The 14,264-nt window shown below is 42.5% G+C and overlaps 1 protein-coding gene and 1 non-coding gene across 2 annotated transcripts in view; one reads left to right on the forward strand and one right to left on the reverse strand.

Moving 5' to 3' along the window:
* The window catches only part of LOC119651115 (protein son of sevenless), a 28,919-nt gene extending 15,561 nt beyond the window's left edge, over positions 1 to 13,358 (reverse strand). Inside the window, exons 1-5 of the mRNA XM_038054489.1 lie at positions 12,487 to 13,358; positions 12,123 to 12,242; positions 3,208 to 3,348; positions 2,972 to 3,136; positions 1,513 to 1,947 (exon numbers count right to left, since the gene is read on the reverse strand). Coding sequence (XP_037910417.1) covers positions 1,513 to 1,947; positions 2,972 to 3,136; positions 3,208 to 3,348; positions 12,123 to 12,242; positions 12,487 to 12,591 — 966 coding nt within the window. The 5' untranslated portion in view covers positions 12,592 to 13,358. The remainder of the gene's footprint in view (positions 1 to 1,512; positions 1,948 to 2,971; positions 3,137 to 3,207; positions 3,349 to 12,122; positions 12,243 to 12,486) is intronic.
* Positions 13,359 to 13,664: 306 nt separating this feature from the next.
* Positions 13,665 to 13,746, forward strand: Trnal-aag. The gene has a single exon. It is a non-coding gene; the product is annotated as a tRNA-Leu (tRNA).
* The last annotated feature ends 518 nt before the right edge of the window (positions 13,747 to 14,264 follow it).

The raw sequence follows: 14,264 nt of genomic DNA on the forward strand, positions 1-14,264 counted from the left end.
TGTGAAAACACGCGCGGGTCGAAACACTGACAAGCGAGTACAGTAGCAGCGCAGAATTTGCGAAATTAACAACAAAACATTTCCATAAACTTCAATACAAAACTACAACATCGTCTAACAAAGTTCGCTTCTTGGGTAATACAATGGCGGAACGTAGCTGATACTAGGGTGGAATGAATTCTGTAGGACCCGGACTTTATAAAGGTGTTACACCAAATGTAAGTGGATCTGAAGCGTTTGTTACGCTTATTAATCTTGTTAAAACCTGAATACAAGGAAAAAAAGTTCAACTTCTTTGGGCTCAACTTCGCCTATTCTGACTGCCTCACAAGCTGGCATAATAATGTTCATAACAGATCCAATTTGGGTTGAAAAAAGCCAACACGAATGCGAATTGATGTTAGCCTCGTTGGGATTCCATTTCTGAAAGTTACAGCGATATGTGACTGGAGACGCTTGAATATTTAATTTTAGTCTCCATTTCACAAACGATGATTGCCAGTGAGGCTTAATCCATGAAATGAATCTGAACTTCCCGAATTTTGAGACAAACAGGGAAAATTGTAAGTCCATTACATAACATGCAAATTGCCCTTGCTTGTCGTAAGAGGTGTCTAAAAGGAATAACTAGTAACCTGCAAATTTTGAAACCTTATTCCTACTGAAACATCAATAACGCCTCGGATAGGGAACTCACACCGAACACCTTTGGCTATCGAAGACGATGTTGGCTGATTTCTGGAATGTGTACACGCCCCTCAATAACGGTATCGAGGGTCCTCAAAATGATCACTTTCTTCAACTCGAGGGAGAATCCAAAAAATGTAAGCTGAAGATTCTGGCATTAAGCAAAGTAAGATGGTGGGACTCTGGAGAGTGCTTCTCTCCCTCTTGCAGTAGTCTTTTGTGATCTGGAAGGCTGATTAGCAGTAGACGTGCATCTGATGTCGGTTGTTTCTGACGGTTACCATAAGGCACGCTTGCTCGCTTGCCCTGGAAGCCGGATTATGATAGGCTTCTGACTGCAAGATTTTGGTCTAGATTAAGGAACATCCTGCGCTAAAATGGTGCTGACACAAAGATAGTCAAAAAAGCCTGTGTTTTGGTCTTCTAGATGTGATTACCAATGACCAGAAGTGCTGGTCACAAGTGATTCATAAATTGTTGAGTACGCCCTAAGACAATGAACTTAGGGAGATGCATACTGAAACATCATATCATATCATATCAGAAAAAAGAGTAGAAAGGCTATTCTTTTGATTGTTTTGATCCTCCAGCTTTTCATTTGATCTCAGTATTTACGCCGTTTTCTTCTCCGCAAAGTAATGAAATGTCATTCTCGGACTGTGACTGTGACATAAAGGCCATGCCGATTAAAGTTGTCCGGCCGCTACCAAGACCTGGAACAACTCCGTCACATTGTAGTTGACCAAATGAGCTGCTTTGATGGAGACAATGTTGTTGAAAAAAAAAAAATAAAAATCATAAATAAGATAATCAATTTTCACTTACCTTTGATGTTGCAAGTAAATTTGTTAAAGTGTCCCGCGATTGCGCTGATGTCACCTCCGATGCATACTTAATGTAAACATCAAATTCTGCGGCCTCTGCCAATTCCTCGAAACAACTTCCTACGTAAGGTAGATTCTGTTCTTGCGACATTTCAATAACATCTTCTAAAGATCCCAATAATGTCACAGTCACTTCGTAAATGTCGAATATATTGGAAAATATGATTTCTAGCTTCTTGGGATCGTCTACTATTTTCGTTAATTCATCCCGAAAAACTCGGATTATCATATGCAAATCACGTTGGTATTGTTTCTCGTCGTGTATCAGCTCCTTCACGACTTCTTCGTAGCTTGCGCTTCCACTCGGTGTTGGTGGGAGAGGACTTGGTATTATTGTACTACTATTATCGCCTTGATAGAACATATCCATAAGCACCTGATACAAAACGAAGAGAAATTACACGATTCAGTACGATATTTGGATAAATATTTTCATTTTGTTGACACATAAAAATATATTTAAATCCATATTTCCTGCACTCATGAATTTATGTTTCTAACATGCAAAACTGCCCTATCGGTTGCATCGATGGGCCCATCGTTTCGTTCCAATCTCTATTAAGAATGTTAGATAGGAAGTATAATTCCTTTCTCATGCATTTCTAAAACGGTAAATGATTCATGGAAGATAGTATTTCTCAACAGGGTTTCTTGCTACTACTATACAATGGCTGATCACAAAAAAAATCTATCGGTGTTCCAGATTGGAGTGGCTTTCGACAATCATATTGTCGATACGTGCATGGGAATGATTCGGACCAGGGTCAATAACTACATTTACTTTGGAATTGGAAAAAAATGGCTCGACAATAGTTATTATTAATTTCATAAAATTACATACCACCTTTGGAAAAATAATAGGGTAGCATGAAAAATATTAAGTGATATGCAAAATATGTTTGCTGCGCTTTGAACAATTTAAGCAAACTTATAAACGAATATTTACAAAACAAAATGTAGAAAACGTGCTGTAACTAGTACTCATCGTTTAACTGCAAATGCAATTAATTTCTAGAAGCATTTTTGAAGCATCAATAATTCGCGTGAGATTTCTAACCAATCATCAGAAATTCTAGCTTCAAGAACTTTACGAAATTTCGTTATTTATGATAGTCTAGAAAGAGTTTTAATAGAACCAAGCAGAAATTCAGAACGACAAAAAACGAACTGATTAAATCCATGAACTTAAAGGTGAACAGGAAGTCATTAAAACATGAATGAAAATATATTGAAAACAGATTTCTATTCTCTCCTCAGAAAATATGTCTTAGGCGTTCTTACAATTAACAGTCGCTAAAAAGACAACTCCTCGTTTAGGCCGCGCGACAATTGATATTTATACTCTTTCTCATTAAGACTAATTCGATAAACAAAATAAAACTAATCAAATATGAACTCACCTTATCAGCGCACATGGCAACCTTAATATCTTCTCGTGATATTTCCACATGTTTGATGTTCTTAACATAGTTTCCAGCTAGCTTTAGTATGTCAGCCGAAATATATTCTAAAACAGCAACTAGAAACAACGATACCGAACTATCGATTTTGTACTGTAGAACCTCCTGTAATTAAGGGAACATGTCAAGTCATTATAATTACTTTTGTTGTGTTTTAAAATAATTGTAGGTCGAACCTTTTGAAGCATGGTATGAACTCGATCCACAGGCAATACCGACTTCTTTTTCTTTGATTTGTCGATTGTGTCACGAGCCTCGTTTAACGCCCATTTGTCAATCGGTGTTGGAAAGGTTTTTCCAATGCGATCTTCAATGTCCTGCAAACATGATTAAATTAAGTTATTTCTGTAGAGCATCAATGCAGATATTAAAATAATGATAGAGTGAACTTAATTGTATAATTCGCAAGCTTTCTTACTCTACCCACTGAATCCGTTACAATTCCAAATATCTCTGAATCCAGACGTTGGATGATTGAGGTGTCATTACTTTGTGTAAAAGTTTCTCACGCTCAGTGTTCAATTATTTAAACACTCACAAATGAAGTTAAATATTATACATTTGTAAGTCATCCATTTCACCAGAAAGATTTACTAAACAAAAAGTTTATATAGACTCCCGTGCAAAAGTAGAGGTCATCATCATTATCAATGGCGCAATAGCCGATATTCGATCTTTGCCTGCCTTAAGGGGGTCATCCCATGGGTCGGGACGGGGTGAAGGACCCTACTTGTCACTTGAAATATAGCAATTCCAAACAGAATTCATGGCGATATTATTTATATATATTTAAGGTTACGGGTAAATCCGCCGACCTGAAGCTCGTTTGACAGAGGAGAATGGAAAAATCACTATAGTCTGAATGGCCGTGGTGGGTTCAACCTCACTCGGACCAATAGTGTTTACAATTAAACTGGGAAGTCGGAGAATGGTTGCCCTTCACCTCTTGGTGGGGTGTAGTGCGTCAACCACATCTGAACGCCATCGCTCGCGGTTACCTGAAATGCGCTTCAACTCCCCCAAGGACTTCCCGAGATGCTTGCACTCGTCCTCTACTGTTCCGACCCAATCGTCGGCCATCTTGGGAGAGTGGATTCCACTGCATGACATAGCTCGCAGTACAACTGCCACCCGTCCTTAATAGTTGACCTATCCACTGCCACTTCTGTCTTCCTATCACATTGCATACGAACGCCAAGCTTGTGCGACGTACAAGTTCTTCGTTTGAGATGAGAAGTCGGTACCCCAGTGAAATAGTGACTCCGTGTGAACTTGGGAATTTAAAATTCACTCTAAAAACTTCCTGTTTGTTGTAAAAGGCAGAGGTATTATATCGGAATAAAGATTTGTTTGCTATCAGTCTGCACATCTCGAATATTTTGTATGGTTTGGAAACGACTACTATTCCTCAGAGGTGGATTGCTTTGTGTTGTGGTCGATAAATTGCTTTTGACAACGGTTTATGACTGAATTTGGAAATGTGCGGACGCTCTTCGACCACAGTATCGAGGCCCTCCAAAATGTTCATTGACTCCAATTTCAACAAGAATTTCGGCAATACGGAGTGGATATTCCGGGATTGAGCAACGTAAAATAATGTGATCCTGGGGAGTACTCTTCTCCCACTTGTGGTATTATCCTGTTGTGATCTGGTAAGTCTGCTAGAAATAAGCGCAAATCTAATATCGAATTAATGCTTACCGCATCCGCAAGGGGCGTTTTCATGTCTTGGGAATTAGTATCAAGCGGAATATTAACTATGCGTTTCCGATCCACATTGAGGAATATCTCAACAGTATAGTGTGGCGAACAAACCGAGTCGTACGATATAGAAGAAAAGCAGACTTACTATGAGAAACTAAAGGCAATCCATGAGAAAATTCCTAAAGGTAATGGATGATTAAGTTGTTTACCATCGAAGCACTGTAGTTAAGGGAGATTTGGGGGCTTCGAGAATCTAAATCGCAAATTTACCCCTTCTCTCATCTTCTTCGTTGGTTTTATGTTGAAAATACTCTTTGCATAGCCATTTTGGTCTTCGCACTAGAGATGCGCAAACACTCGCCTATCATCATCAACCGATATCCGGTCTAGGCCTACCTCTAGACACCCCGGTTTTGCGCTGAGGTCCACCAATTCGATATCCCTAAAAACTGTTTGGCGTCGCCATCGCAATCGCTCCATCTCAGGCAGAGTCTACCTCGTCTTCTTTTTCTACCATAGATCTTGCCCTTATAGACTTTCCGGGCTGGATCATGCTCATCCATACGGACTAGGTGACCCGCACACGGCAGCCTGTTGAGTCGAATTTTATCCAAAACCAGACGGTCGTGGTATTGCTCATAGATTCCGTCGTTATGTGGGCTAGGGAATCGTCCATCCTCATGTAGGGGGCCTAACATTCTTCTCCCGAACACGGCCAAGAGTTCCCAGTTTTTATAATAAGAACCCAAGTCTCCGCTGAATACATAAGATCATTGTCTTGTACACTAAGAGCTTTGACCCTATCGTGAGACGTTTCGAGCGTAGAGCTAACTTTGAACAAATTTTTCGGTTTTCAGTTTGCGCTAAATATATTATTCCCTCGTACTTAACACCCCGCTTCCCAATTCAATGTCCACCGCAATCAGAATAATCGCCTCCTTGACCTGATATTTACTAGTATTCTCCACAATTATTTGCACATTCCTCCAACAATTGACTGGAGAAGTGAGTTGCAAAATTTATCATCGTGTTTTGTGTGTACTTGAAAAATTTCTTCCTTTTTTGTTCCCTCCTCTTGTTTCCCTGTACGAAAATACCGTTTGTTTAGGGAGCCTTACTCGCATCCACTTGATATCGGGTTGGACCAAATCGGGAGCAACTTAATCCCACATTTTTTTGGCCCACGGACTCTTCCTTTCGGTGTCAGCATCCAAGTGTCAAAATCCAGGACCTTGCGGGGACTTTCCCCCACTTTTCTCCTTTTCTCTCTTTTTGGACTAACACCAGGCCTCCCTCCATTCTCACCAAAAAACAATAACAACAACCTTGAATCACTTCAGTCACGCTGCTTCCAGCGCAGAGGCAGCGTCTGATGAGTGGCCACTCTCCTGGACGAAACCGCAGTCGTCCGATTTTTTGAAAGTTTGGGTGTTAGCCCAAAAAGAGGAGACCATAGACCAAAAAAGTGGGAGAAAATCTCTCTCCAATTGGCCCGATCCGCCATCAAGTAGATGGCATACTTAGGGCTTCTTCCATTCTTAACAAACAAATTTCTACATGTGACTTCCACCGAGGTAATTTTCTTCAATTTATACTTCTACTCCTTTTCCGACCTTGTATTGCAAAATTTAAAGCATCTCCTTTTGATGTCACTTTTAATAAGAGTTTGCCCGAGGGTATCTTTCCAGACAAGTGCAAGGAGGCTCGTATCATTCCTTTACACAAAAAAGAGGATGCTATACTGACCGAATTACCGCTTTATATCTGTCCTTCCTTCAATTTCCAAGATACAGCCTCTTTCGATTGTTCGGTCCCCCAAAAGTTCCATTCTTGGCCCATTCCTTCCCTCCTCTTCTTTAAAAAGAACTTTCCCTACTCTTCTTATCCTGATCGCCTAATTTTCCTTAAAATGGCATCGCTTATCTGAAGTGGCTCTGCCACGAAGCCTCACCGGAGGTTATCTGGTACCATGGGAACCAGGATGGCCCTCTGAGAGCATATGCTCCAGGAGAATTTCTGAAGGATGTGTTCTCGGCCCGGTTATTTGCGGTTGGCCCCCTAGTGGGAGTTTCATGGTGGTTGTGGTTATGGCTACATCGCGGGCAGAGCTCCTCGGAGCTCAAGCGTGAAATTGCGCTGTACAACTCAAGTGCCGTATCCCTTAGTTGCGGCAAAGGTGTTAGATAGGCGTCGCAACCACTGGTATGAATGCTGAGCCTGCACTCAGTATAAACCAGGACCACTGTGCTAGCATGGCGTGGCTCCGATTGCGGTCCCAAAATCAATCCGCGTCGGAAGAGGACCATGGGATTATGCCTTCACGGCAGGTACTCACGTTAAAAAATCAATCCGTGTCTTAAGAACACCGTGGGATTAATTCCCCGAGACAGATCATAGAGACGGGACTATATTTCTGTTGTTATGTCATTGAAGTTCTCTCCGGTTATTGTATTATTTATTTAAATTAAAATAAGGGTCCGGTTTTTCTGACAAAATATAAAATAAATATACTGGGAGAATTCTCGGGAGATTTTCCCAAGCAACAGTTATACTGGAGCGACAAGATGATACGTATAACAAGGCTTAGTTAAAATGAAAGGAAAATTATAATAAACTTGCACAAGGAAGGATGACCCATTTCAAGAATCGCACAGCGTTAAGAGAGCTAGCAGGAAAAAGCCCATTCCAGGTGGATCGCATTGTATAACAGATAGAGTTCGGCGGGATTTATTACGGGAAACGTCGAATTCTTCACTATAGGTCAGAAATCGTGGTTGGATTGACATGGACACTAGTATGGACATAGTTCATAGCACAACGAGAGTCTGGGTGGATAGAAAGAAAAAGAGAACCAGCGCTTACAGTGGTCCATAAATTGAAGCCTGTCTTGCTCGCGAAAAAGGACGCTCGTTGATTAAACATTGCGAAAATAACATCTGATGATTACGGTATTTATTTTTACGAACTGCGGAAGAACGAAACAATTTTTACCCGCAATTAAATAAGAGATGACTTTATAATAGTTTGGACTAGAATTAATGTCCCCGCTATTCCGTTGAGGATATCGATCAGCTTGCCGACAATGGAATATTATTCTTAGTCGCATGTAAAGGAAGACAAGAAGGTGTTACATCGATGCAATTTTGTTGTCCGTATTAGGAATTTGAAAATTCAAATTATAGTTGTCAAACTTCGGCCACGGCAGAGGGAATTTATCGGTGTCGCACCACTACACCGCGCAAAGGATTTTATGGGGTGTGACAGATTACATAATCATGAATTGAATTGAATTCCCCGTCAATCCAGCGTGTGTCAGGTTTTTTGTGATCTTTGTTCCTTCCTTTATCAAACCGTTTGACAGTTTATCTTTTTTGATGAAGAAATTTTCAGTGGTATCAACCCACCTCGCAATTTCACGTCCCTTTTAGTGCAGTTTACCTAGGGTGGGTTTAGTTTTTTTTTAAGTATTGAGTCCAGGCATGTGAGTAAAATCCCTGTGTCCTGATATAAGATAATATTTAAGAACCAATAACCCCGGCCTTCATCCGGCCGGACTGCCCAAAACGGCAAATTTTTTTAGAAGAATTTGTTTGGTTGACAGCCCTGGTGACCGTGTTGGTGATGAAACGCCGAACTCTGATCGTAAAAGAGTTGACGTGAGAGTCGAAAAGTGTTCAATATTCGAGGAGATTCCGAGCTTCATTAATGGCAAGATTTATTAAATTCAAATCTTTCTTTTTGCAACAAAAGAGAAACGGAATTTTCTGTCATTTTACAGACAGCTGACTCCAGCTTGTCAATTGGGAAACCTCAAACTCGCCAGAAAACATATCGGAAAAATTTACCTGGTGCATTTCACTGACATCTTATCGGTGGAACGTTAGGGATGAAGCAAGCACTGACAATAAGCTACTCGTATTCAGAGAAATTATTTTCCGGTCAGTAGAAAATATAAATTGATTTATTAGACTACTTCCGATATCAGATCCCATCAGAAGCTGCCTGTTCGCTGGGAGCAGCGTGACCGATGTGGTTAGTAGAGATAATTCTTTAATAATAATAATCGTTGGCGCAACAATCCATATTGGATCAAGGCCTTGAAGTGTGTTAGAGCACTTCATTCAAGACCGTAACGGTACACCACAGTACACTGTGGGAGGCAATGTGGTCAGCATTGCGCTCGCCCGAGATTATTACCCTGATTTGACTCAGGTACTCATTCACAGCTGAGTCGACTGGTGTCCGACATCCAATCACGATAACAAATTCCTCTGCCCCCAGCGAGATTTGAACCGCGACCTTCCGCTACGACAGCCCAGCGCTCTAACCACTTGAGCCATCCGGACAGTATTATAATAATTCTTTCCCTTTTATTAATCCGCAAACACGTCATAAATGCAAATTATTTCTGGCAAAAGCCGACCAGGCCTGAAATAATTTCTGTTTGGAATTGAGGGAGCCTTAAATCCGCCATTCACTTGATCCTTCTTATGTATCTTAGGTTGACACCTAACCCTTGGAAGCGTTGGATTTGGCATACTTAGCTTTGTTATGTACTTGAAAATATTACTCACTTCTTCAAGGGCCGAGTCTACGTGGTAGGGGAACCCTTTCGCAATTCAAAAAAGTCCCCTTATTTTCTTTGTCGACTTTGACATAGTATATTGGCTTTTCCCTTAATTGGCGGACTACTTTTAGGCCATTCCGATGGGTTTTATCTGCTCCGAATAATTTCATGGGATTTCATCTTTGGTCTCGCTGCTAAGTTATTTTATTCTTGCTTTAATGTTGGTCACAGTTTCATCTGGTGTTGTTAAGTGTATAGTCCCCAACCTTATTGTTTAAAATTGCCAATACTTTGGGAGTGAATGTTATCGAAGATGTATTTACGACGTAGTTCGATATTATAAGTACGCGATCCTCTTCGTTCATGTTATGTTATGTCAACCCAGAATAATAAGCCCTTTCGTGGGATACCCTACATGAGCAGATTCTGTGAAAATCGGTTCACTGTCTGTCTGTCCGTCACAGGCATTTTTCTCGAAGACGGCTATAGCGATTGACATCAAATTTGGTGGAAAGGTGGGAACTGTGAACGCTCACACATACAGTGAGTTACATCCGTTTACGTCGAATTTAAGGGGGGGAGCCCCCGTAGATGCAAAAGGGGGTTGTACATTTATTTCACCAAATATAGTCATGTAGGGTATCAAATGAAAGTCTCGATTAGTACTTTCCGAAACTGGCATTAGTTTTGTCGTAAATTGCAAAGTGTGCCTTCTAAAAAATAGAGGGCAATGGAATTTTTAGCTATGTGACATGCAGCTGTCATGCGCTCGTCGCTCCTCCGATCTTCTTTTTTTTCAGCCTTTGTCCCGTTCACAAGCGCGGTCGCCGTGATCGGCTCCGCCATTTTATTCTATCAAATGCCTGATCTGGATGTAATCGCGAGGCTTTTAATTCCCCATCCAGCGTATCACGCCACCGTTGTTTCGGTCGCTTACCGTGACTTCGATGTTCAGACCAATATTGGCAAATGAATTCTCGTTAGCGTAAATTACGTGACCATTCCATCGAAGACACCTCTCTCGCAGCTTTTCCACGATCGGTGCAACCCCATATCGATCGCGGATACCCTCATTTCGGATGTAATCAAAACATGTCACGTCACTAGTCCAATGCAACATCTTCGTCTCCATTACCGCAAGACGTTGTCCATTGCCTTTTATAGTCAGCCAACATTTAGAACTATAGAGAGCGGCAGACGGACAACATTGCAATAAATTTTAGATTTCAGACGTTCGCCGATACGTCGATCATAAAGAACACCATTTCTATTAGTTCGACTGCAGGTCTCGCGTAAGATATAGGCCGTTAGAAGTGCTGTATATATCCAATTAGAAACTTCAGTTCGACGTAGCATAACGGTAGGGTAAGTAGGTGTCACCGGCCGCTCCGAGGAGTGCAATTAGCGTTTTGGTGTACAGTTTTGATGCCACAAACTCCTAAGAGCGCGACTGTTGTTATGGAAGCAGGAAGACAGAGTCTAGCCGGCTTGGATTTTCAGAGCCAGCAGGTAACATTGACGAAAGAAAGCAGCTCCCTCGCCCTGCAGCTAGAAATCTCTCTGAGGTCCCCAAAGGATGGTTTACCCAGTGTCCGCAGCCTGACTCTAGCCAGAGCTGGGCAATCGCAGAGAAAGTGCATGAAGGTTTCCCTTCCTTCTCCGCAGCTTCGACAATGCGAATTGTAGGATAGGCCAGTGCCCCGTGCAGAGCGCCGTCACTTTGAGTGCATTTTCACGCGTCTGGCACAGGAGCTCTCGTGATCGGATTATGTTATAAGCGAGCCAAATTCTCCTTGACTTGGCACAGCTCGTTAGCCTTCGCCATCTTAGGCCTGCGGCTGTTAGGTAGTGCGAATACACTCGGCCCCCGGCAACCGCCAGCGGAACACCGACTGTATTCGCCGAAGGACAGAAAGAGCAGAGCCTTGTCTGGCCAATCCGTCAGCCCGCTCATTCCCCTCTATGTTCCTATGCCCGGGAACCCAGAGGAGAATGACCTTCAGCGTGCCGTCCAGACGGTTCAGCGCGTCTCTGCGCTGCCCCACCAGCCTGGAAAATGTCGTCGTTGAGTACAAGGCCTTGATGGCCGCTTGACTGTATGTCAGAATGGCTATGTTACCCTTGGGGCTCGAATCTCGCTCCAGCCATCGACAGACTTCCAATATCGCCAGTACTTCCGCATGGAATAGCATAATGGTTTACGTGCCGTTTATGGCAATAAACTAATAGTATTGGCGAAAGAGTCGAACGTTTAACAGACATATTAACCTATCCTACTCAAGGGGGAATATGGGCACGTATGGAAAAAATGGGAAATAAAACAAAAGAAGATACCGTAACGGAAAACGAATCTATAAACTCGGAAATTAGAATGATTAATTTCAGAGTGCACATAAATAAATAGTTTGCTCTAATTTCTGTGATATTTTGTAACATCCCTGTCAAAGTACGGTTTCGAAATAACGAGGCTGTTTTATTTGGCTCGCTATTTAGAGAAGCTACTGTTTTCTGAAAATATCCTCTATTCATTCAGTTAACAAATCTTCCTTGATTACTTTGATTGTCACAATAAAAATTTGAGCAGCCATGGCAATCGAAATAAAATTAATTTTTTCACTTTACTGTTTTCTTCCTGAGAATGTTCAATTCACAATAGGTTCCCATTCCAATAAGACCAATAGAAATCACCCCAGTTACGAGCAAGTAAACGTCATCAATTCCCATTAAAAATATCCTTCAGTATAGGCTCTCAACTCCTTGCATTATGTCAGTTATTCTTTTACACGAATATTTCTGCTGTAATTTAGTCCAAACATTTACCTGTATCGTATGCGGCGGAGGTTTTGCACAGAGCATAGCCAGAAGTCGAAGGCACAGACTTTCCACGTACAGAAGGGCATCCTCGCCCGCAGTCAGACGAGGATGCACCTGTTCCAGAACCTACGAAGAAAATCATAAAGTGAGACATGACATCCATTAAGCTGCACAAGTGCGAAAGAGAACGAAACATAAACACGAAATTGTGCGACATTCGAAATGTCAGAATTTGCACACACAGAAATGTCAAACGATCGTCCGCATGCGCGACAGAGATGGCGACACTATGCGCAAATCTTTATTGACATTCCCAAGTCGAGCAAGACAACTTGGAATTTTCACTTTGCAGGACCCCCATCGGCCGTACCTTCTTCAATGCTGGACTGAACAGTCCTTTCCACTTGGCTGCATTCTCGCTCTTCTCAAAATCGTACGGTTTCGAATCGCTGGTTACATGCTGCCCGGAGAACATTTTGTGGGAATGCGTCCCGTTCAGGAGGAGCAGATGATGTTGGAGTCGGTGGCGGTGGCGGCAGCGGGACGGCGAGGACGTCCCAGACTTGGAAGGCGACGACAACGCGAACGACTTGCACTTGTCCACTGGCCTCTGCCCAACACGAAATTCGGTCCGCGAGCGACTTGCGGCGGTTGGGCGTCAAGCGGGTACGCGGCAGAGTAGCTCTACTGTAAACTATGCACTTCAGCACCGACTGCGATTGCACTTTTCGAATCTACGCATTGCTTGCGTACCAAAGGACATTGCGACAATGCGGAACTGCTCATTGCCTCGCGACGATCCGGACGGTGGCGGCGGCCGCGACGCTGCTTCCATGAATCGAGCACGCCAGCAACCGAGTAAACATGCTTTTCCACGGAAATCCGCAAACTTTCCTCGGCGACAAAGCACGCAGCTTTCCTTAGATTCACACTTCTTGGCACACTGACTCGTCTGCGAATGGACGAGACGGAGCCCCCGGAGATGCTTCACACTCCCCTTGATTTTTCACTTGGCAATTTCTCACTATTCCCGACGCACTTGCGGCTGGATTTCTCTGATGCGGTAAATGCACTTATTGCACTAAATTTTCCACTCAATTCGGGACGTGCTGGCGATGAATTGAGTTCAATATTTGACCAACGAAAAGTTTACGTCGCGAACCACCGACGCCATTTTCAATAGATTCCTTCAAAATCAGTGCATGATTTGGGCTAACCAGCTAACCAATACACTAGAGTGACGGCTGACGCATATTTTTGTTTGTGTTTGGTGGTGTGTGTACAAATGACAAAAATAGCAGGGGTGTCCGATTGGCATTTAGTTGGGGCGAGAACCACAGTTAGCAAGGGCTAGAATCGATTTATCTGATGTGTGTAGCTATTATCTGATAAGAAGTGAAAGCATAAAATTGTGAAATATTCTATTAAATTTCACGGAAATGTGAAATAATTCGAGAATAACTGCGAATAAGAAACAGAGAATTAACCATTTAAGATGGAAGATTCCGATTGTCAAACTCAAGGTAATTGGATTCATAGTCCTTCACCGGTAGCGTGGCCGAGCGGTCTAAGGCGCTGGTTTAAGGCACCAGTCTCTTCGGGGGCGTGGGTTCGAATCCCACCGCTGCCATCAACTTTTTCTATTTTTGAAATTGATGAAAATACACCCCAAAGACTCCAATTAATTACAAATTCTATTTTTTCGCACTAACGAATAAATTAATTGAAATCAACCAAACGGAGCATGGTGTGGGCGTGGTTCAGTAGCATAAACTTTCCCATATTCTCTTCTAAAAGGCGAAGTATTTGTTCGACTTCCAGTTCGTTTGCTTCGATTGATGATGACATATTTCGCAGGTCGTGCTCTAATAACCCCGGAACTGGCTTTAGGGAAGATTTTAATTACGAGTTTCCGCACCAGTTTAAGAAGCGTCACCATTGTGAAATCCTACAAACTTCCAGGGAGTGTCCTCCTCTCGCACTCAACTAGGGGGATCAGACCCGAGAATGCAAAAGTCTCATCTGAAGAGGTTTTTGTCACGAAGTCCCACTGGCGGTTATCTGGTACCATGGGAACCAGGATGGCCCTCTGAGAGCATATGCTAGAGGAGATATCCTGGACGATGTGTCCTCGGTTTGGTTATTTGC

The sequence above is a fragment of the Hermetia illucens genome, chromosome 3 (assembly GCF_905115235.1).
Source record: "Hermetia illucens chromosome 3, iHerIll2.2.curated.20191125, whole genome shotgun sequence".
NCBI lineage: Eukaryota > Metazoa > Arthropoda > Insecta > Diptera > Stratiomyidae > Hermetia > Hermetia illucens.